Here is a 24718-nt window from a genome sequence, read left to right as displayed (position 1 = left end):
GAGCTGGGCACCAAGAGGCCTCTTTCTGCCTGCTTTCACTCACTGACTGCAGATGTTTCCATTCTGTGCGCCAAGGATCCTCATGTGTCACATTCCAGGATTGCTTTGCCACATAGCCTTTATTCCCATTGTATGATTTTGCTCTGTGCAAAGTTCTGGCTGGTGGTTGTCTCTTTGTTCCCTCAAGGAACTTTTAAATGGCAAAGCAAATGCAGAGTCTGCTGATCAGCCCAGCATGTTCACTGTCCCCAGGATGCCTGTGTGGAGACATGGCATGCTTTTTCGATATACACTTCTAACACAAAGAACACGACACACTCCTTTATCCATTGTGGCATCCGTGCACCACCCTCTTTGGATTAGGTCTTAGAGTTTCCTTTCATGCATCTGTCTGCATGGGCACTATGTTTGGGAATATCTTATTAGGTAAAATTCTTTGAGAGAGAAAATTAGCAGAATAAAGCATGCAAACATGCTTTTGCAGATATTAAATATTTTATGTATCCAGATTTGAAACCAGCAGCTGGCAGCCCCAGGTGGATTAGTTAAGGAGTCCTGTTTCACCCTCAGTTGCCAAGGGAGAGTTGAGAGGTTTTAAGTGTAGGGAATGGCACCTGTGAGCATCAGGCTCACCAGCAGCCTCCTCTAGTGGGTTGTGAGCTCAGGCAAAGCTTAGACTTCTGAGATTGGCCCACCAGAGTTACACAGACATGCTTCAAGTCTTAAAATGATACAACTTGTAGATTGGGAGGGGGGGAGCAAATGGGAACATGTGTTATTTTAATTACAGAATAAATGTTGCTGATTGCAGAATGTGGACCTTTGCATACATACTCTGAACTTTGAGTCCTCTGGTATTAATTGCCTAGAGTGGGGAAGTGTCCCTGAATTGGGCTATGGGAGGAGGGAACTGAGTCCAGGTTCTCTCCCAGGGAGCAGGGCTTGTTATCCATTTCTTTCAGCTAGACCATATGGTTTTGATACTTTGTGTGGCAAATGAATAGGAGGTTATTTGAGTATCCCTTGGCTGTATGAGCTCAGATTGGCTCAGCAGCATGTGTGTGCAGGAGAAAAATAGGAGGGTGTACTAGAAAGGGAATTTGCAAAAGAAGTTCAAGGTTAAAACAATTTGTGTAGTATTTTTTTTTTTTTAAAAGATCTCTAAGACATGCAGCAGTCTTTCTGGGAGCCAGATGTTCAAACACTGTAGATGCCAGCAGAGCCAGTGAGCTGATGGGGGTACTCAGGCACTATCAGTCGTGGCAGCTGCCTCCCCTGCATGCGTTGTGCTCTCATGTAAAGGCAGATGAGAAGGATGGGGCTGTGGCATTCTTTCGAGGGTGTAGCTTTGCTGAAGCGAAAGTTTTATTCCTCACCTCATCCTGAGGGTTGGAAGAACCAAGCTCTCAAAAGGAGAGAGCAAATATTACCCATAGATAGCTACTCCACACACCCTCCACACACACACCATCTGATGATAAAGCCAATTCATCCCAGTCTTTGAGACGAAACCCCTACATAAAGAGACCTTGAGCTATATTGTCTACATTCCTTGCATCCCTGATGATATTGCTCAGGATAGCATTCATTATCTGGAATGTCTACATTGGGGGAAAAACTATCAGCATTGATTTTTATTTTTGAAAAGCACTTTGGGCTGTGGAAATAAGATTTAGAAGTTGTTGGCAGGCCATTGTGCAGTCACGGGAACCTGAAACTGAAGCTCCACTGCTCTGCAGAGCCTGAAATTGCCTTGGTTGTCATGATGAAGGAGGAGGAGGAGGACAGGGGGAGTGTAAATTTAATAATTATCCCGAATCTCTCTGCAGCATTTGATAACGGTATCAAAGTATCCTTCTGGGCAGGTTGGGAATTGGTGGCGGGAGGCTATGGCATTTATATTTTCCAGTGGTCTGTCTTATTAGATCCATCTTAATATGGAGGTGGTAGGGGGAAAAGCAAATCTGGACAATGCATTCTGTAGCAAGTGGTCTTAATCTAGGGCAGAGCTTTCCAAACTGTTTGTCGCACCACATTAGTGAATTGGCTGCAGTGTGTAGGTGTGTCACGCAAACGTTCCTCCCAGGGCTGGAAAAGGGTTAGTTTAACCTCTGGTTTGCTAGTAAAACTGAATTACTGTGTCACAAAATGATACATGTCTAAAAAGTATGTCACCAACATGAAAAGTTTGGAAAGCTCTGATCTAGGGAGAAGTGAGTTCAGATATCTGCTCAGGTTGCAGGGTTGTTGTGAGAGTACAAGGTACATGTCTGCTGCCCTGAATTTCTTTGAAGACGGCAAGACACAAATGATTGGATGGCTTAGTTATCCATTGAAAACCCAACCTACCAGAGCACCCAGCAGTTGAAACTAGGGTAGAACTCTGGGGTAGAACTCAACATTGCCAGTGGCCATAGTACACTGCCCTAGAGAACCAATGGAAGAAGTTTATTAGACAGCATGTTTAAAATAAAGCTAGTACAATTCTTAAGCAACAAGTGTGCCTTCATTTATTTCTCTGTAAATAGTAGTTGTGTTTTTTAAAGTGCTTTTCAGAATTCAGGGAAAAGGCCTGGACTTTGGTCAAGATCCCAACACTATGGACCCCTCCCCAAACATACAGGACTTAAACTATATCCCTTAAAGCAAGTCTCTGAAATAAATACTAAAGGAATAAAAAAAAACTACCTAATGTGACATATAGTAGTGTGGTTTCCTTGAAGATGCAGGACACAAGATCATGGTTTCATCCTTTTTTATATGAGAGCTATTCACTGGACAGAGAGGAGTTGTCATTGATACGTACAATATGCCTGGATTTCAGTAAAGCATTTTATACCACACAACATTAATGTTACTATTTAAACAGGGAAACGAGATCCAGGCCTTACAGAAACTAACTAAAGGTAAAATGGCAAGAGTTTTGTGCTATAAGCAAGTTTTAAAGTTAGAAAGAAGTAACTAATTTAAGTTCATTAGGGACTGGTCCCAGGACTACTTTATTTACATTTTAGCAAACAGTCTGAGGACGGAAGTAGAAGTGTGTTGATGAAATCTGGAAAAACAAAATTTAGAAAATATTTTAATACAATAAAGATCTAGGAATTCTGCAAGGAAAAGCAGATGACCTCATGAAGCAGAGTCATAGAAATGGAATGAAATGGAATAGTATATACTGTAAGGTCATGCATTTGGGGATTAATCATGCATTTGTTTCTTATTGGTTGGAGACTGCTGGGCTGGGAGCAGCAGAAGGAGGAAGGAGATCTGCAGATCCTGGTTGATCACAGGATGCCTGAGCCACAAATGTGATACAGCTGCAAAAAAGCCAGTTCAGTTAATGAAGGTTTTTGGTGCTCTTCTTCTGAAGCTGTATCACATTTCTATTAACGGGACGAAGATATTAGTAATACATTTCTTCAGGCTTTATTTTGGAATTCTCTTATCCAAAGGTAGCATGGAGAGTTATCAGATGCTGCTTCAAGCAAAAGACAGAAACAGATTGCAACATTCAGGGACTTTGCAGGGGTCTTGGAGGAATTCAAGTCTGACCAGTTTACAGCTGTCGCATTCTGCTCCTGACTTGTATGTGCACTGTTGCACTGCTCAGTCTGCATGCGAGTAGATGCTTCCTGTTGTCTTTTATCAGTGTTGGTTTATTACAATTTGCTGCCAAGATGATTGCATATCAAACATCATTATTTACTAAGAAGAAGAAAGAAGAAGAAAGTGAGGTACATTTTACCACATGTGGTGGACTTGCAGAGTAACTCAGGGATTTTGGGAGATGATATATAATGAAATGTTTTTTGAAGAGGACTCTCCCCAAAAGACCAGAAGCTTTTCCATGGATCACATGGAGCAAAGAATCAAAGGAATTTGTTTCTATATGCAACTACGGCAGCGAGAGTACTATGCTCCCAAATGGCAGGAGGATGCAGTATCTACGAAAGGGAATGGAAATTGATGGAATATGCTGAATTAGCAAGTTTAAAAAGTAAAATCAGAGAACAAGACGAAAGTCTTCAAGGATGGGGTTTTGGTGAGGTGCTCTTCAGTGGGCTTCTGCTGTTTTCTGCAAGTCTGATATATTGAAAAATTTCAATCTCAACAAATTAAACAAATTGGCTGTGTACACAGATAAACAAATACCTGTGCCCATGCCTACAATGGAGCTCAGGTTTCTGGAATTGAGGGAGGATGGAGAAGTACTAACTGAGGGGACACACAGTACAAATACACCCCATTGAACATTGAACACTAGTGTGAATGTGAAACAGTGAGAAAGTGTTCAGTTGAAAGTGCTTGTCTGGTTGAACGTGCACAAAAGTGCAAATGGAAAGGACAGATCTTCAGCATAGGTAAAGGTAAAGGGACCCCTGACCATTAGGTCCAGTCGTGACCGACTCTGGGGTTGCAGCGCTCATCTCACTTTACTGGCCGAGGGAGCCGGCGTACAGCTTCCAGGTCACGTGGCCAGCATGACTAAGCCGCTTCTGGCGAACCAGAGCAGCACACGGAAACGCTGTTTACCTTCCCGCTGGAGCGGTACCTATTTATCTACTTGCACTTTGACGTGCTTTCGAACTGCTAGGTTGGCAGGAGCAGGGACCAAACAACGGGAGCTCACCCCGTCGGGGGGATTCGAACCGCCGACCTTCTGATCGGCAAGTCCTAGGCTCTGTGGTTTAACCCACAGCGCCACCTGCGTCCTGATCTTCAGCATAGATGAACTATATAAATTAAGACAATCAAACCCTTTCTAATGGCTATTCGGCACAGAACTGCTCTTGTATTTCATTTTTTAAAAAACGTTAAAGGTGCACAGCCGCAACAGCCCTCATGCTTCCAATGACACACTATATATAGGGCAGGTTTGTGCAAATCTGGGATCATAGAATTGTAGAGTTGGAAGGGACCATGAGAGTCATTTAGTCCAGCCCCCTGCAGTGCAGGAAATCTTTTGCCCAACATGGACCTCGAACCCACAACCCTGAGATTAACAATCGCATGCTCTACTGACTGAGCTATCCCAGATCTGTGAAATCCATCAGCACATTAACAGTCCAGTGTGTGCATAACTTCAGTTACACTAGAAAAAACCCCTCAAAAACACATTGTCTTTGCCTCAATAAACTGTTTCTAATGTGCATTTGAGGTCTTTTGTTTCCTGCTTCCCCATACTGGTCCCCTTCCCCCCCCCTTCCCCTTGGTGACGGTGGTGTTTCTCACACAAATCACATGCAAAGCGGGTGAATGTGTCCTGCTTTCCCATCCATTAAAAAATCCCAACACATTCCTTCAAGGTCTAGACAAAGCAATCAGAACTGAACTTCTTCCTCACAAGTTCTCTCTCTCTCCACCCTCCACAGCTGCCTTTTTAGGAGACATTGCCTTGGACGAAGAAGACCTCAAGATGTTCCAGGTGGATCGGGTTGTGGATCTCACACGGCACACCATTGAGAGAACTGCCACTAACTCCTCAGGTACAGTTGCACATCTCCATACAACTCAGACAATGCACACACAGAGACAAACCTGTGACTTCCGTGTTTCTGGTAGCAAATGAGCAGACCTATTGTACTGGAACTTGAATAGCATGTCTTGACACACGGCCAGGGGTAGAATCTGATTCTCAGTACTAGTTTGGATTACTCATCACTTGTACAGTTTCGCTTCAGTTCTCTCTTTCAAGTTTTTAGCTATTCTCAGTCTGGTTCTTTAGCTTTTCAAAAATAATAGTAATGTTTACGGTCATTATAACGGTTTCAGAACTGACTGAAAACTCTGTGAACTGGTAATTGCCCATTGAAGTAGGCATCTTGCCTCAGGGTTACTGACTGTTCAAGCGAGGAAGAGGAGGTGATGGACCCCCATCTCCCACCCACATGATGATGATGATGGTGGTGGTGATGGTGATGGTGATGCCCTGCCCAGCTGGCTGGGTTTTCCCAGCCACTCTGGCCAGCTAACACCCACCAGTTACTGTCAATTGTTGTCAGCTAGCTTGCATATTAACATTTTATATTATTAAGCAAAGGAGTGACCCACCACACTCTCCAAAACCCTAACCCACACCTATTGTTCAGGGTGTGCTTAAGATTCCCCTTCCCCACACCCATGCAGGGAACTTTGGCACATTTCTAGCACTGATCTATCAACACATGTTATACCTTCACATCTGTTTAGGCCGCATGGTCCCCATAAGTCTTATTGAAAGCAACAAATATATGCACAACGGTCCCAGCCGCTTCTACAAAGGAGACCCCAAAGTGGCATAGAGTGTCCTACATGTTGACCCATTAGCAGGCTGCCCTACTGTGTGCATAAAACTGCGCTGGGTAGGATGACCATAGAGGCCCAGCAGGGCCCAGATTGACCCTGTTTATTTGTATTTCAAATTTAACCAGAATTTTTAGATATAGCAGAATTGTAACTGAACTGGACTGTGCAATTTTCATTACGCAGAATTGTAACTGAACTGGACTGTGCAATTTTCATTATGCAGATTATTTCTGAACCACCGTGAAAGAATTTCTAAAGTTTTCTATAGTCTCACCACATGTATTTCAAAAATGTATCTGCTACACTTGCAACAGGTGAGTTGCACAGGATGGAAAATATGGTTTTGTTTTTGTTGCGTTAAAACCCATTTTGCAAATGGTTTCTAATTCATTTTCTTTTGGGGACAGTCTAGGAAAAAAACTTTGCTACTTGATTCTGCTGATTGTGCAAACTAACCCTTTTTCCAGAAGGCAGAACTCAGGAGGCCTTTCCTGTGAATCCAGTAGTTGACAGCTGGGATGTGCTTTGTGATACTCCATTTCCAAACCTGATTTCTGTTTCTTCCATTCTGTAGCTCATTTTAGTTTCCACTGTAGTCTTAGCTAAAGGATTTCTAAAATGAGACTGAATGGAGATGAGGAAAGTCAGTGCAGCAAAGATAAACAAAGTGTTATAGGGTTGCATTATATTCATCATGCTTCTCTTGAAAGTCAAGGGTCAGGAGAGCACTGTTAGCTCAGCTGCTGTTACTTTGGGAGAGCCTGGAAGAGGGTGCAGCCAGCCTGGCTCAGGTCCATGGGTAATATTGACAGGATCCAGGTTCATCAGGCGCAGGACAAAGGTAACTGGGCTCACATGGGTCTGCTTCTCAGCCATCCTCAGAACACCCATGTAACTGTCTGCATTTCTTTAGCAGAGAGGGAACGATTGGAAGATTTATTACCCAGGGTGGTTTTTTAAATGAAATCTCCTTGACAGTGACATTTGTTTAACTGTGGGATAATCTCCTCAAGAGAAAGGGATGAAAGACTGGAGGATGTTATATAGGCAGCAACATTATTTAATTCCAACAAAATTGCTCACTAAAAACATAAGCTATTCAGGTATTGGGGTTTGTTTTTAACCCCCCCCCCCGAATTTTAGAGTGTATCTGAAGAAAGTGCCCAGAGTTTCAGTCAAATCTGGCACACCTGGATTTTGTTATTTGACTTGGTATGTTGGTTGGCAACTCACTACTTTGTCCTCATTTGGGAGGACCAAAATGTGACCGCAAAGCCTCTGTGGGCGTTGTGTCCTTTCTGGTGCAGATTGGGCCCTCCCCATCACCCAGCCCCACTTTTCATGGCAAAGAGGCAGTGAAAAGGACCTGGTTCATGTTGTGAGGAGTGCAGGGAGGCCTTGGGTACTCCTTGCTCATGTTTGGCATGTACAAAGCCTAGCTTTGAGTTTCTCCTTGCCAGATCACTGGGCCCTCCTCCCTGGGCCTTTGGGGTAGGTTCTCCTGCCAGGTAATAGGCTTTCTATAGGCTGTGGCGGCAGCTTGACTGATAGAGAGCATTCCAGACAATTTGGAGACAAAGATCTTGGCATAAACCCTTGCACTTCTTCTGCTCTTGCGTTAACAAAACCAGCCAAAGCTTTGGAGGGAAAACTGCTTTTTCACAGTCAAATATGCATTGCATCTGAATAAACTAGCCATGTCTTGCAGCTGCCTTCATACCATCCACTAGAAGAAAAAGATGCAATGGCCTGTTTTCTTGACATGACAGCAGGCAAAACAGTTTAAGCAACCAACCTGCCTTCTGCCACCTGGGTTTTCCATGGCTTCATACTACTACTAATAATAATAATATAATTTATTATTTATACCCTGCCCATCTGGCTGGGTTTCCCCAGCCACTCTTCCAACAAAACACTATAATACAATAACCTATTAAACATTAAACACTTCCCTAAACAGGGCTGCCTTCAGATGTCTTCTAAAAGTTTGGTAGTTATTTTTCTCTTTGACACCTGGTGGGAGGTCGTTCCACAGGGCGGGTGCCACTACCGAGAAGGCCCTCTGCCTGGTTCCCTGTAACTTGGCTTCTCCCAGTGAGGGAACCACCAGAAGGCCCTCGGCGCTGGACCTCAGTATCTGGGCAGAACGATGGAGGTGGAGACGCTCCTTCAGGAATGCTGGACCGAGGCCGTTTAGGGCTTTAAAGGTCAGCACCAACACTTTGAATTGTGCTCAGAAACGTACTGGGAGCCAGTGTAGGTCTTTCAAGACTGGTGTTATATGGTCTCGGTGGCCGCTCCCAGTCACCAGTCTAGCTGCCGCATTCTGGATTAGTTGTAGTTTCCGGGTCACCTTCAAAGGTAGCCCCACATAGAGTGCATGGCAGTAGTCAAAGCGAGAGATAACCAGAGCATGCACCACTCTGGCAAGACAGTCTGCGGGCAGATAGGGTCTCAACCTGCGTACCAGATGGCGCTGGTAAACAGCTGCCCTGGACACAGAATTGACCTGAGCCTTCATGGACAGCTGTGAGTCCAGAATGACTCCCAGGCTGTGCACCTGATCCTTCAGGGGCACAGTTACCCCATTCAGGACCAGGGAATCCTCCACACCCGCCCATCTCCTGTCCCCCAAAAACAGTGCTTCTGTCTTGTCAGGATTCAACCTCAATCTGTTAGCCCCCTGGAAATGTAAAGAAAAAGAAGGTACTTTCTATCATATGTGGTGGGAGTGTAAAAAGGCGAAAGACTTCTGGGAAATGATATACAATGAATTGAAAAAGATGTTGAAATATACGTTCGTTAAAAAACCAGAAGCCTTTCTATTAGGAATGGTAGGAAACGAAATCAATAAGAGAGACTGTAAACTGTTTCAATATGCAGTGACTGCCGCAAGGATACTTCTGGCCCAAAGATGGAAACAGGAAGAAATTCCAACAGTGGAAGAATGGAGAAGGAAATTGACCGAATATGCAGAATTGGACAAATTGACTGGGAAGATTCGATACCAGAAAGACCAAAAGTTTATCGAGGACTGGGGGAAATTTACATAATATATGAAAAATATATGTGATGTACAGACAACGCTTGTTGGTTTTGAAGAGACTCTGTGAAATAGCAAGAAATACTGCAAAAAAGAGAGTAAGAGGAAAAGGAGTGGGGAAAGGCAATATCATGTTTAGAAATGCGTCAATAAATAGAAATTTTTCGAAAGATTGACAGAGAAACTGAGGAAAGTCAAAAATTGAAGCATGAGTGTAAAACAATTTGTTGATTGTATAAAACTTGTTTGGAAAATGAATAAAAATTATTTTTTTAAAAAAAACAATCTGTTAGCCGCCATCCATCCTCCAACCACCTCCAGACACTCACACAGGACCTCCACCGCCTTCACTGGTTCCAATTTGAAGACCACAATAAATACCTAACCTACAAAAATGGAAAATGGCTGTATAAGACACACCAAGGAGTCAGCATTTTTGGACAAAGAGTGGTTTAAGAAAATGCATAGGATTCAATTTGTGTGGTAAGAGTTGTGATGTCACTAGCTATCTAATAAATTACTAAGAGACTTGGTGGTGGTGGCAGAAGCAGTGATGCTCAAGAAGCTTTGGGCAATGATTGGCTTGCCTGCCTTTCTGTCACAGAGGGGCTGGGCAGTGAAAGGCCTCCCTAGCAGTGGCTGGTTGAGCGGAGCAAACAGAAACCCCTAAGAGAAGAGACAGGAGCCTGTGGGGCAAACTGGATGTGGCACCATTCAAGCTTGTTTGCATAAATAGCAGGTGTGGTAAGTAGTGGCACATCTTGTCTTGCCCCCTGAAAACAAATTTGGAGGAAAAAGGAGTGTCTCAGGAGAATAAGGAGAAAGCAAAAAGTGGGATTCTGAGGGGGGATAAGGAGACGTAGGAGAGAAAATGAACTCGGAGGGAAAAACTGAAGTTCACGGATTGATATGAAATAACAGCCCAATCTTTAATCTAGTGTCGCAGCCCACCTTGGCAGGCAGCAGGGGCCTTTAGACACATGAAAAATGGCATTAGACTGTTGGTTGATAAGGAATCTAGTGCCAGCTCCAAGTTTCGGTGGGCCCTTTGGCAAGACACTCTCCAGGACCCCCACCATGACACTCCCCCCAGTGGGTCTAGTTACTCTTTGCCATTAGCCGCAGAGCTTGCTGGTGCTCATCTTCCTCATCACTGTTTGCCAGACGGAGAACCAATGAGCAAGCAAGTGGCATCATTTACTGTCTGCACGCATCACTTTTTTTCTGGGCCAGAGGGAAAGGAGGGTGAACAGGTAGTGAGAGGGTTAGTGGTTTCTTTCACTCAACAGGACTTACATCATGGTTAACTGAGATCTGCATCTTAATAGAAGCATTAGCAAAGCAGTTCAAGGCATCATCATCAATCTTTATTACGGTCCAGAGACCCAACAAATCATTACAAAACAATACACAATTCATACAGCCTACCTCCAGGTTAAACAAGCATTTTGTTTAGAATATAGGGCTCATTTGATCATGCAACCACCAATAAAAACTTTGCCACTGCTAATGTTCTAACATTTGTCCGGTCTTCCAGTAGGAACCTGACATAGTGAGCCTCTGATTTTCCCGGGAAAGGTACCAGCAAGGGTAGTATCAGTTCAGCCCTGGCTTGCTCATATTTTGCACAATTCAACAAAATATGTTTTATGGAATCGATGTTTTGAGCACACGAGCAAAGTCTGTCCTGGTAGGGAACTCCTCTCAACCTGCCATCCAACACTGCAGAAGGGAAGACATTTAGTCTGGCTTTGGTGAAAAGCCCTCGGTAGTTTGGTACTGTCAGGTTTTTAATGTAAGATGTTAACTTAAAGACATACCCATATTGAACTCCTACTGCCAGTGGACTACAGACTGCGTATGATCGTGATCGCAAGTCACTGTGTGCATTATCCCATAATCTTTGCTTTAACGTCTTTAGGGCGCCTTCATAACTCAGGTAGTACGGTTGGGGGAATGACAGACCAATAGAGATGGCTTTTTTAGCCATGGTTTTCTGCCATTTGCTGACAAATTCCTCATTCGTCAGGTGTTGGTACAAACCCTTCCCTAGATTAAACACTGAAATCCTGAGCCAATGTTTTAAGGCAGCCCACCATGCTTTAGTTGAAATTGGGCATTCACCAGCTTCTAACAGAAGAACGGAGTTGGGGACGCAGTTGGGTACCTGCAGCAGAGATCGTAGAAATTTTGCCTGAAAGCCATCTAGCTTTGGCAGGTCCCCATTATGCCAGACATTTGCTGCGTACAGGAGTTGGGAAACGGGTTTTGCGTTGAAAACCCTTAAGGCTGCTGGAACATATTTGCCGCCCTTTGTGAAAAAGAATCTGAGTATGACTAGCTTTGCAATCTCTGCCTTTTGAAGGGAGGTTTGCCAGTGATGCTTCCAAGATCCTGTATGATGGAATGTGAGCCCTAGGTAACTGAAGTATTTTATCTCTTCAAGGCTTTGGCCATCCAACACCCATTTAGACTGGGAGAAGCTTCTTTCGAAAAGTAAAATTTTAGATTTTTCATAATTAATGGATAAACCATTTCCAGAACAGTAATCAGAAAATTTCCTCAGCAGATAATTCAAACCCGGTCTGGAACGTGAGATGATGGCCGCGTCATCAGCATATAACAACAAGGGGGTCCTTCTCATTCCTGTTTTTTGAATCTGTCCATCTAGGTCCATTAAGCTCTCTTCTAGGTCATTTAAGAATAGACAAAACAATGTGGGGGCCAAAATGCAACCCTGTCTCACCCCCCTAGTCATCTCGATGCTGTTCGATAGCTGTCATCTTCCTCATTACTGTTTGCCAGACAGAGGACCAATGAGCAAGCAAGTGGCATCATCTACTGTCTGCACGCATCACTTTTTTTCTGGGCCAGAGGGAAAGGAGGGTGAACAAGTAGTGAGAGGGTTAGTGGTTTCTTTCACTCAACAGGACTTACATCGTGGTTAACTGAGATCTGCTTCTTAATAGAAGCATTAGCAAAGCAGTTCAATGCACTTAAAACCCAGGCAGCCATTGAGACTTCCGGTTTGGTCAGCTATGGTTGGCTTGCTGTTGGTTACATCTCTGCCATTTCGCACGGGATATTTTGAGGATGAAATGGGAGTAATCATCCTCCCAGCCCCCCCCCCCCAGGCTGGATGGGCAGCTTCACCCACAGATCGCCCAACACCTGCCCCCAATCCGGTAGGAATGAGGGGGCAGGGGGCGCTGGGTGGAAAACACCATGCGTCTCTTCAGCAACTCTCCAAAGTCGCCGCTATGAGCGAGCAAACTCCTGATGATAATTTAAGATGATAATTCGGTCTTAATTAACAGGCATGCTCTGAGTGAGTTATTAACTGCGTGGAAAAGACTTATGAACTTACAATTAATTCTGATGGACTGTTAAGAGCGGAAGATGGGAATTGAGGCTTCTAGGTAAAGTACAGTGGTGCCTCGCAAGACGAAAAGAATCCGTTCTGTGAGTCTCTTCGTCTAGCGGTTTTTTCGTCTTGCGAAGCAAGCCCATTGACGGATTAGCGGATTAGCGCTATTAGCGCTATTAGCGGCTTTTAGCGGCTTTTAGCGGCTTATCAGCTTATCGGATAAGCAGATAAGCGGCTTAACGGCTTAGAAAAAGGGGGGGAAAGGGGAAAAAAACCGCAGAAGCAAGCCCATAGGAGCTTCGTTTTGCGAAGCACCTCCAAAACGGAAAACTCTTTTGTCTAGCGAGTTTTCCGTCTTGCGAGGCATTCGTCTTGCGGGGCACCACTGTACAGGCTTATCTGTTCTGGTATGAGACAAAACGGAAGGGTTTGGACATATGCCTGAAACAATTGGCAGAAAGCCAGATTTCCTCCATTTTGGGACGTGTTGTATTGGATAACAACTGGCATGAAGAAGCGAAATTGAAAGACACGGAAGAAAATAAACACCCACACAGAAACATACTGTTTTGATATAAGTCGCTTGCTGGATGAACTCAGAGGCTGTGGAAACGAATGAAGGATTAACATCAGATTGATTTATGGGAACCGCATGGACTAATTAAGAAAGCAGCGCAAATGTGAGATGATGGCAATCCTCCGACCTCAGAGCATGGGAAGTCAAAGAAAGATTCATGATTTGGCTTAATATTTGGACTGTTTGATTATTTTATAATTCGGAATGTCTTTAATGTGGCATTTATTGGATTGTTAAATTGGAAAACATAATAAATATTATTTAAAATAATAATAATAAATAAAACCCAGGCAGCTTTTTGGGAGGAATAGGGAGGTCACACAAGCTTATCTTTCTCGTGGGGTTTGCGTGCCAATTCTGCCCTGAAGTCAATGAACGAAAGTTGAGTGAGGGATTCTCCCTGCACGAAATGGGAAAGAGCTGTGCTCATGAACCTCTTTATTGTCTCCATCAAAGGGAACAGTTCAAACAGCACCAGTATGAGACCCGGGAGGCAGCAGAGGAGGCGATGGAAGCAGGGGCGGGGGCAGCCTCGAAGCCGCCGGGCCGCCACATCCCGCCTTGAGCGGGTGTGGCCAGATGGAGTCATTCCTTATGTGATCAGCGGAAATTTCAGTGGTAAGTTTTACACACTGTGAAACTGTGATTCTCCCCTAAAATGCAGAGATGCAGAAGAGCAAACTGCTAGGCCTACAGCATGATTCCGGTGAGACAGAGATGTTGTGGAGAGATTGCCAGATTGCTCTGCACTGCATCTTTTGTGAAGCCTACTATTCCGCCTTAAGCAAAACATGAAAAATAGATTAACTGGCTTCTCTTACATTTCAGGAGAGAACCCCGTACTCTCAGGTTAATGCTCATTTACTCCACCAGTCTTCCCTAACCTGGTACCGTCCAGATGTTTGGAACTATAACTCCTGTCAGTTCCAGCCAGCGGGGGCACCACACTAGGAAAGGCTGTGCTAGACTTAAGAGCTATGCCAGGCAGCTTGAGAAGAGCATTCTTGGTACAAAATGGATTATAACCGTCCTAGCAGAATGTGCTTTTGATTAAGTAGTGTGGAATAAGGATGACTTGGGGATTATGTTGTGTGTGCACAAGAAAACACCTGAACTCAGCACTTATTAGCATGCCACTACAAAGGAATATGCAAGGGAAATCCCCTATGTCTGAATTCTAGTAGAAATGCCACATACTTCAGTCTGTAGCTCCCATGTCAATCTGTATTCAGATATCTGATTATCTTAATGATTTAGGTAATTGAGATTGCATTAAAATAAATAATTGCCCCATACCTTAACTGAGTAATCAATTCTCAACAAACTGGATTGGTACGAATGTGCCAGTGCAAGTCTCTGAGAAGTGAACTGAGAACTCCATTCTTGCCAGAAACCCTACAATGTTATGTGCTGTAGGGAAAAGAATGCTGCTGGTAGGAGAGGCTTTGCAGAGAATATGAATCCTGTTTTCCCTGCTCCAGGAACTCAGTGTGCTGCATATTGAATGCAAAAAAAACCTCAGCAGGCCTTACTCCAGAAGTGGGGGTTCTCCAGTAATGAGCCTTTAAGGGCACCTCTGAGTATTGCTCCTGCCTTTCTCAAAAAAATCTGCATGGGACAAATTGTGCTTCATTCTCCCTTAGAAGGCCTTGCAGCTGAGGCCTTTCCTGTTCTCCTTCCATTCATTGCCCTGCTCTTTGCATCTTAGAAATCATGGAACCCTCACCCTCACTCCTCTCCAAGCTGAACCACTGAAAGGGAAAGCAGGTGATGTAGGTGAGGCCATCTGAGGCAGCTTGGTGCCACAACAGATGCTTACCTGTCTAGACCATTCTCAAACTTGGGTCTCCAGCTGTTGTTGGACTACAGACTCAGCTAGACCGGTAAAGAAAAAGTGATTTATATGCAATGTATGTTTGATGTAAGATTGTGCCACAAGATGGTGACATGGAGTTCCCGTTCTCTACCTCTTTTCCTTATTTAAATTTACAACGCTTTAAACAGAAACGCTTCTTTGATGTGTCTAGATCCAGCCCACAACTGCCATCATCCCTGGCCACTGGTCCTGCTAGCCAGGGATGCTGGGAATTGTAATCTAACAACACCTGGAGTCCCAGGCTTGAGAAACAGTGATCTAGATTCTAGGTTCAAGTATGGACATCATGTTGAGCAGCTTCACTGATGGCTATTGCTCTGTTTTGGTTCCCTGTTAGTTGTAATCCAATTGCCTCATCTCCTTAGTGATCTGAACAAAAAGTACTTGGATGTTCTGTTGCTAAATTCCAGGCTATGAAGTAAGAAATTTATTGTCCAGTTTTAACCAGGGCTTGCTCTTATGCCTTGGAAGCTCAATCCTCAGTTTAAGTCAGGCCTGCAAGCTAGGGAGAGTGAAGATGGGTTTTCATCAGCCACTTTCATACCAACAGAGTAGCTACCAAGCCAAGATGGATAAAAAGCGAATTAAAACAACAGTGACAGCAACAACATGCCAATCAATACCATTGGATCTAAAATTAATAAATCATATGTTTTGAAATTAAAGCCATCTATGAATATTTAACACCAAGTTCCACATGAACATGCAGTGCATTGGGACAAGAGAAAACTCCCTGCTGTGCTCCACTACCAAGACGGACACCTCTCTGCACTGGGCCAAATTCAACTCATTTTTTTATTCACTCATCTTAGTCTCTCTCTTTAAAAAAACCCCAGATACAGACAAATTTAGATTTCCATTAAACGTTAAAGCCTATACTTAGAATCTCTGAAAACTGGATTGTGATCATTTTTCTAGCTTCTAAGGTTAAGCATCATATGTGGCAACCGGCAGGGCAAACTCCAAAATTAGGGGTTCTCTGGCAAATGGGTCATATATTTTATATTTTTTCGTTAATTTGTTTTTATTAGTAGCTCTCTTCTGGACTCAGAAATTAGCAAACCATCACTGACACTCCCATCCAGGTTATGTCATCTGCATCTCAACAGAAGCATCTGCAGGGCCTACGCAGATGCCTTTGTTTTCCGTTTTTATGTTCTGCAATGTGTGCAGTTCTGAAATAATATTTATGGCTCTGCCAACAAACAGCATGGGCAATTTTCTTTCCATCTTGTGGGGAACATGGCTAAGTCCCCTCTGAGACCTGCCCCCTCTAATCCTCAGTAATCCTGAGCCCTTTCCTGTTCAGATGCTAGAGAGCAGTCCTGAGTTCCACTCCCCTCTGGTTAAGACCTGCACTTCCTCCTACAGCACCATTGCAATTGTAATATGCTGCCTCATATACTCCACATGCTCATCTTGTTCAATTGCTCACACAGCTCAGAGTGAGGACTATAGACATCTTCCCTCTCTAGTCAGCTTCGGGCCTCTCTCTGTTTCCTGTAGGCAGCCAACGAGCCGTCTTTCGGCAGGCCATGCGCCACTGGGAGAAGCACACCTGTGTCACCTTCTTGGAACGGAATGATGAAGACAGCTACATTGTGTTTACCTTTAGACCTTGTGGGTAAGCCAGAGACAGAACTTCTCAACATCTGAAGCCGCATGGATCAGTCCCCAGCAGCATGTCTTTCCCTTGGTCCAGTTCTTCCTTCTCCTGGGAAGGGAATGGGGGTGAGGAGAGGAGCATGATTTTACCTTCTAAAGACCCTTCTCCTTCTCACGGTGGAAAAAGCAAAGAAGTTTGTACTTGTGTTTCTTGCTGAGATGTTCTTGGCCTATTTGCAAGTGAATTTGGCACTCTCTTGTTCTCCTCACAGGTGCTGTTCCTATGTGGGGCGCAGAGGAGGAGGACCACAGGCCATCTCCATTGGGAAAAACTGTGACAAGTTTGGCATTGTGGTGCATGAGCTGGGCCATGTCATTGGTTTTTGGCATGAGCACACACGCCCAGACAGAGATGAGCACGTGTCCATTATCCGTGAAAACATCCAACCAGGTAAAAGTGCCCATTTTCTCTCTGTTCTTCTAGTCTTCATCCCAACAAAGCAAAGTAATGTAAAGCAAGCATGAGCATGAGCAGTCCAGCAAAAGATGCTTGTCTGGTGGAACATGGGAGTTCTGTCCTTAGTCCCACTGTTCTTTCTTCATCCATTCACGACTCACCTTGTCATCTGACCAGTGTTCTCCTTCTCTGCTGCTTTTTTGCCCCATATTGTCCGCACACACACACACACACACACACACACACACTGTATCTACCTATGCAGTGCTTACATATTCTCCTTCTGAGAGCACTGTGCCCAGCCCATTGGACAAACTTAGAAAATGGCAGAGCCTGGGACAGGCTGGCAAATGTGTACCTCAAATTTCACTGCTGAACTTGTGCAGAGTCAAAAACAGTGAAGCATATAGCTCAGTCAGCATCACTGAGCAGCCTTAACCAAGGCGTTGCTCTAATCGCTGGCTAGCAGTTCTGTGTGAGCAGGAGACCTGAGAGATGCTAGTACATGAGAGACAGATATTTGCTCCTTGCCCAGCTTAGCCTGGTCTGCTTTTCTCATGCTTCTACCTCCTGCTGTTTCCGCAGGGCAGGAGTATAACTTCTTGAAGATGGAGTATGAAGAGGTGGAGTCTTTGGGAGAGACGTACGATTTTGACAGCATAATGCACTATGCCAGGAACACCTTCTCCAAGTGAGAGTCCAAGATGCTATTACTTCTGACATTCATTCAGCCCATATGCATTGACACGCAGGCGCACCTGGCTCTTCTTTCAGGTGAAGGCCACACCCTGGGGGAAAGGTTTCCTGCTTTCATTCGCAAGCCTCAGAATGAGCCCAAGAGGCTGAGAGGGATTTTAAAGACCCAGTGTGGTGTAGCGGTTAAGAGCGGTGGACTCGCAATCTGGTGAACCGGGTTCGCGTCTCTGCTCCTCCACATGCAGCTGCTGAGTGACCTTGGGCCAGTCACACTTCTCTGAAGTCTCTCAGCCCCACTCACCTCACAGAGTGTTTGTTGTGGGGGAGGAAGGAAAGGAGATTGTGAGCTGCTTTGAGACTCCTTAGGGTAGTGATAAAGCAGGATATCAAATCCAAACTCTTCTTCTTCTTCTTCTAAGTCAACCCCTTCCATCAAGAGTAGGAAATCCATATCTGAACCATTCTCAGGAGTGACTCCAGCTGTTTGGGGGCCTAAAGTTTAGCCCTTGTTCTGATTGCTCCTATCTGCCCCCCTGGCTACTTTTTCCTCCAACTGATGTCCCCAAGAACAGCCATTTGCCAGCTCTAGTGTGGATTCGCCATGTCTTGCCCACTCAGATTTTGCAGGGGCTCCACATGATCCGTGTGTAATCTTCCCAGGTTTTCCTAGTGCTGCTTACTTGCTTTTTCTTACCATAGAAAGTTTGTCTCTTTTGAGATGGATGAAAGAGTACCACATTCTCCACAGGTGTAGCTGCCCCTAGTAGAACTCTGCTGCTGCTGCTGTTGTTGTTGTTTTTTAATGGCCAGTGATGTATTTGGCAGGTGAACCTCTCACAGCTCAACACACATTCACCATAAACTTTTTGGGCGGACACCATTTTATAATCTCATTATTATTATTTAAATCAATCTCTACATTATCACTAAAATGCTTTTTTGGCTATATTAAAAAAAATTAGTAAAACTCCTTAAGTGAAAGAGGGTTATGGTGCTGTAACATATAATGCTAATTTTTTTAAAAAATGAGGAGACTCCTTCCTGGTCACCACCTCCTGAAATCCCCCCCCCCCAATAACTGCTCAGGTGACCAGCATCTTCCTGCTCCCCCACCAGCAGCTGTGTGATGTCCACTGGTGTGAAGAGGGACTAGCAGGAGACTCATACCAAAGAAGTACAGGGTAGTGTGGAAGGTCAGTTGTGATTCTGCTTCTAGCTTGCAGCGGAAGAACAATGATGATTAGTGCTAGAAGCCATGTGTCCGGAAGCAGCTACAGTCGGCTGCCTTGGGTTGCTTATGAGCCTGGTTGCAATGAGGTTTCAGCTTGTGTTCATGTAACTTGCAAAAAGAAACATGCTGGTGTGCATTGCAGCATGTGAAGGTATGGGGTGAGGTGGTCCTCCCACAAGATTTCGCTCTATCGGTTTCTTTTGACAACGAAAGCTTTTGAGATTGGTTCAGGTAATAAACAAAAAATAAGCCCTTGACTAAGGCATTTTTGGCTGAAAGCCAATTGACTTTTTGTGGTGAGGAAAGCAACAGGAAAATGCACCAGAAAGTCACACTTGCGGACTTCCGGGTTAGCGCCATCGGCAATGGCGGAGTTCCTCTGACCGAGAGGAACCCGCTCCGTGAAAATCGGGTCTTGCCGCCGCGGCGAAGGCGGAGACCCTCTAAAAATCCCAGGCGGAGGAAGCCTGGGAACGTGGGATTCGGCTGACACCAGGAGCGCCTCCCCTACTCGCAGGGAAACCCTTTTTCGGGGATCCGAAGCGACGTGGGGTGAGTGGTGCGGTGTTTTGAATCAACCGCTACTTTTACGGAGTTGCCGGAGAGCGCTGACTTTTTCCTGTGGACAATTGGACAAGTACCCGTGAGTAGAACGGAAAATTGGATTAAGAAACATTTTAATTTGGCACTGAAGCGGGAAGGCTCTAAACAGGAAGTCCGCCTCCCGTTTTTTGTAAATAGATTGAAGCAAAAACTTTGTAAGCTAAAGTCTGGAAACTCGTATATAAAGGTCTAAATTTCCTTCAGTTATTAGCACCAAAACCCCTCTTGGAAGCAGGAGAAAAGGGGGGGATTTTTGACTGTTTAAGCCTGCAGGAGAGAGAGTAAAGAAAGATAAATTTCCACCGTCTCAAACCTGGGAACGGGGTGTCAGAGACAGAAATTTATGGGGAAGTTCATCAACTGTGAATGGAACGTCTTTTGACAGATAGTAAAAAAAAAAGAGAAACAAATTGACTCCAATGTTGCTTCTTGCATTCAAAAGAAACAAAGTATTTGAAAAATGAAAGTAATTTTCTTTTGTTGGTCCTGCTTTTAAAAGATGGATACAAATAGAAATTGTCTCCTCTAGAGGGAGCTTGTTAATTTGTTGCCGGAGTCGATCTGGGGATTTCACAGCTGTAAGATTAGGATCGTGAGACCAGACTCTGACCTTGAATAAAAATGTGTTTACAAGAAGTCTTGGTGCTTGCTTTTTGCAAGACAAGTGCTTTGCTGGAGCAGATGCATGAGAAGATGGATTTGATGACTGTTGCAGTTAAAAACTTTGGACACACGGCGAATACCCATATAGAAACCATTCAGGAACCAGCCCAGGAACTTGTTTTGACAGGGCAAGCGCAAGTGCAGAAGATAATGGAGGAGGTTGCTGTTGAACCTCAAGTAACACAAATGGAGAGATCCGAGGCCTTGCAGGAGTATAAGCCACTGTTCTTGAAGTCTGAATCTGGAGTGGACCAGGCGGGGGGGGTCTGGAGTTGTGAGGGCTCTTAATTTTGGAAGGACTTTGAAACATGCTTTTAAATACTTTCTGGATTACGGTGCTGACTGTGGGGAATGGGACTGTGGGGAATGGGCTCATCTGCTGAGGAGAGATGGAGATACTATTGGATTGGAGTCCTCCCAAGACCTACCCCCCAATGAGAAAGGGAAGAAATTAAGAAAAAGATCAACAAAAGACAAAGTAAAGTGCAGGTATAAACAAGAAGAAGATCTGCAGAAGGGACATGGAAAAGACTTAAGAGCCTCGGACATAAGATCACCAGGTTGATGGACTAGATGGAATGGACAAGAAGGACTGACAAAACCCGAGACCAGGAAGAAGAGACGTTGGATGAAGATTGGAAGAAAGTTTTTAAAAAAATTATTTTGAGAATTAGTGTAAAATTAATTAGGTATTAGGAAAAACGTTGGAATGAAACTATTTGGCTTTAGTAGAAATGATATAAGGAGTTATGTACATTAAGTTTTAAGTTTTAAGGTGTTTTTTTTATGTCAAGATAAGGTTAAATAAATTAAGGTAAATTGAATGACAGAATATAGTGAAAGATGGAAAGGATTTGTTGAGTTAATTAAAAGGTTAGATCGTTAAGATAAATTATATAACAAAAATTGAGAAAGATGGAAAGAATTTGCTGAAACAATTAATTAAATTAGAATACAAAAAGGGAGGTGTGAGGAGGTCGATGAAACAAGTAAATGAGAGATAAAGATATGGAACATTGGATGTGTGTTTTAATGTTATTGTGTTTTGTGTTTTTTGCTGTATTGTTGTATTGTTTTTTATGCTTTTCTCTTTATATATTGTAATGTATGCTTTGTTAATTTTGTTGTTGTTTTCTTTTTCTCTTTTTTCTGTAATTCTTAAACTCTTAATAAACATCATTTAAAAACAAAACAAAACAGAAAGTCACACTTGCTTGACCTGGCATTGTCTAACCTCCCCATAAGCTTTGTGCAAACAAATCGGGATGGATGTTCAGTAAACAAATTGTCTGGAAGCAACCTTTGTTGAACCGTGCGGGGGCCAAGAGTGGGGGGTCTGGCCTCTTTGAAAGCCCCCCCCCCCAGGAAGAGAGCTCCAGCTCTAGCCTCCGTCCGCGAGTCTTGCCTAGACCACTCTAGACTGCAGGTGGAAGCTCCTGTGACTGAATGCATTTCCACACCCCCTGCAAGAAAAATCCCACCCCAGGTATTAAGGAGAAAGACTCTAGACTAGCCTTCTCCTTGACAAGCTTGTTTTCTGTGTGCAGGGGGGAAATAGTATTGAGGTGAAACCCTACCTGCAGCCAAAAGCAGAGGTGCAGGCAAAGGGGAGGTTTGCTGCCTCACTGAGAAGTGGGCCTCTTTCTGACCCCAGTTAAAATTGGGAACTGACATCATATTTCAGATTATATATATGTTGGGGATATGTACACTATTGTTGTTTAGCTCTCTGAAAGGCATTCCTTCCTCTGTTGCAAAAACTGGGGTACGCATTCATCCTTTAGTATTTGGTGACAATCAGAAGCAGGGTTGCCAACTCGATGGGGCTGAGGCCTCTACAGCCCCCCCCCCCAATGTCTGCTGGGATGGGACTCAGCCCCTCCCCATCTTGAGGGGACAGGTTGTCACCCTGGGCGCGTAGCGATTCCCCGGGCCGGGCAGTCTGGCAGGTGAATGTTGCATTGGGAGGAGGCCTGGTTGGTCTCTCCTGATGTGACAGCCATCAAGCACACAGCACATCAGCCCTGTCGGTGCCTGTCATCAGAAGTATGACGATTCACTCGTGGCAAGGCTACTCCTCCCCTTCTATTATTTGAGAAGAAGATTTTATGCTTCTGATGAAGAACTGATCCTTTGGCCCTATAAAGTTTATAGAATGGTCCATGGTTGTTGTAGTCCTACACAACATCTGAAGGACCACAGGTTTCCCACCCCTGCTTTAAAACATCAGGAATGGCCTCTAGCTTTTATTTTATTTTATTTTATTTTATTTTATTTTATTTTATTTTATTTTATTTTATTTTATTTTTTAAATCATAGGATTAGTGAATTACCATTTTCTCCCAGAGCAGGGTATGGCGCCACAGACAAGATTGTGTCTCTCTCCGCCCCGCCCCCATGCGCACACTCTGCACATGGTTGCTGGTTTACAAGGAGAATGACCAGGATTGGAGATAGTGGTGGCCAGAGGGGAGGAAAGTGTTAATTGGGAGAAGCGGAAGAAGGAAGCAGGCTGACAGGAGAGGAAGAGGTGCCGGTGATGGTGACACAGGCTGCAGCGTAGTGTTGTCTATGATGGGATTACTCAGAAGGAAGTCCATATGACAAGATTGTTAATCCCATCCCCTCTCTGTGTCTCTCTCTCGCACACTGCAGATGTCAGAAAACCACTTTCATTCACCCTTTGTCTCTTTTCTTTGAGGCCACAGGAAGGGGAGTCCATGCCCAAGCTGCCAGGCATGCATGGAACCCTGATGTTCTGTTCTCTCCTAGTCTGGCTTCTGAATAGCACCACAGTAGGTCTTTCTAAGTCCAGGCGCAAGCAGACACAGAAAAAACTGCTGAATGGGCTTCTGCATGTGCCCAGGCGAGAGCTGGAGCGCTTGGGAGAGAAAGAAACAGCTGCCTCATTCATGCGGCAGGGAATGCACTGGTGCCAGAGGGCAGGTGGAGGGACTGGGGGGCAAGCAGCAGGGGAGGGGGGATGCTGTCGGAGGTAATGAAGAGGAAAAACTGTTGACTCAGCCACTCTGCTCTGACGCACTTTCAAACGGGATATTCCACCGCGGATCCCAGAGGAACCCCTGCTTTGCATCCCGCATACCGTCTGGTGCCAGAGGGTCATCCTAGAGCAGCTACTGAACAAGTTCACACTTTGCCATAGAGGAAGGCTCATCACATGATGGTCCCAAGGCCAACACCAACACCCCGTCAAAGAAACAGCCCTGGCAGGCTCCTAGTGAGGCCTGGCAGCAGGGAGGCAGCATCCAGATTTCTCTAAGCATAGTATAGGTCAGACAGCTTGATTGGCATGAACTTGGGGAATTGTATCAGGCATTAGCAGCCTAGCCTGTGTCACCAATGAAATACATTGGTACCTCGGTTTTTTAACATCTCCGTTGATTAACATTTCAGTTTTGGAACACCGTAAACCTGGAAGTAAATGCTTTGGGTTTCGAACAGGAAATGCGGCTTCCACTGAGTGCAAGATCCTGAGGCTTAGCTGTCGGCTATTGAGTTTTCAGTTTTTGAACATTTCAGAACTCGAATGGTCTTCCGAAACAGATTACGTTCGAAAACCGAGTTACCTCTGTACTGCAAACTGAGCATTGCAGTGGCCAGGGATGCTAGGAGTTGTAGTCAAATCACTTCTGCAAAGCCTCCAGGCTGCCTGCCCCTGTTCTGGGCAGAGCTTGAGGGCCTTGCTTACCTCCCTTCTCCTCTCATTTCTTATCCTTTTGCCCATGCCAGTCCAAAGGTGAGACATTTGCCAGGGGACTCTAAATAATTCCACAGTTGAAAATATTATTGCAGGATTAGAGCTGGCAAGACCCAGGTTCAAATCTCAACTTAGCCATGAGGCCTACTGAGGTGGTCTCAGCTGACCTCTCTCAGCCTATTCGACCTCACAGGATTGTTGTGAAGATTATAAAGCCCACTGACCACTACTCCTTCCTTCTGATTCATGTGGCTGCCATCATAATGCTGCCATCACAGCCTTCAGCGTATAACAAGGGACTCTGGGCAGGAAGCTGGAGAGCCTTGGGGCACAGGTGGCATTTTCACCACTCCTTCCTGTTGAAGGTCGTGACCCAGAAAGAGAGGAAAATACTGGAGGGCAACCACTGGCTGTGCAGGTGGTGTCGCAAAGGAAGGGTTTGGCTTCTTGGATCATGGTCTCCACCAGTGCTATTTTTCTAGCAAAAGAGGTGCTGGAACGCACCATCAACACCTCCCTTGTTCTCTTAGAATGGCAATGGCGCCCACCTGAGAGGTGCTGGGACTGAGTTCCTGTGAGTTCCCCCTGAAAAAGCCT

General features: G+C 44.7%; 1 protein-coding gene across 3 annotated transcripts in view; it reads left to right on the top strand.

Annotated features, from left to right (window-relative positions):
• Window positions 1-24718, top strand: part of BMP1 (bone morphogenetic protein 1) — a 138539-nt gene that overhangs the window by 56792 nt on the left and 57029 nt on the right. For 2 of the 3 annotated variants that reach the window (XM_080982350.1, XM_080982352.1), the window contains exons 2-6: window positions 5373-5486; window positions 13729-13890; window positions 16655-16772; window positions 17026-17204; window positions 17796-17901. In XM_080982350.1, the coding sequence (XP_080838476.1) occupies window positions 5373-5486; window positions 13729-13890; window positions 16655-16772; window positions 17026-17204; window positions 17796-17901 (679 nt within the window). Of the gene's footprint in view, window positions 1-5372; window positions 5487-6508; window positions 6600-13728; window positions 13891-16654; window positions 16773-17025; window positions 17205-17795; window positions 17902-24718 lie in introns of those variants that run through there. The other variant, XM_080982351.1, reaches the window with a different exon arrangement.

Source organism: Podarcis pityusensis, assembly GCF_964106645.2.
Source record: "Podarcis pityusensis genome assembly, chromosome: 15".
Taxonomy (NCBI): domain Eukaryota; kingdom Metazoa; phylum Chordata; class Lepidosauria; order Squamata; family Lacertidae; genus Podarcis; species Podarcis pityusensis.
This window is presented reverse-complemented; position numbering and strand designations above follow the sequence as displayed.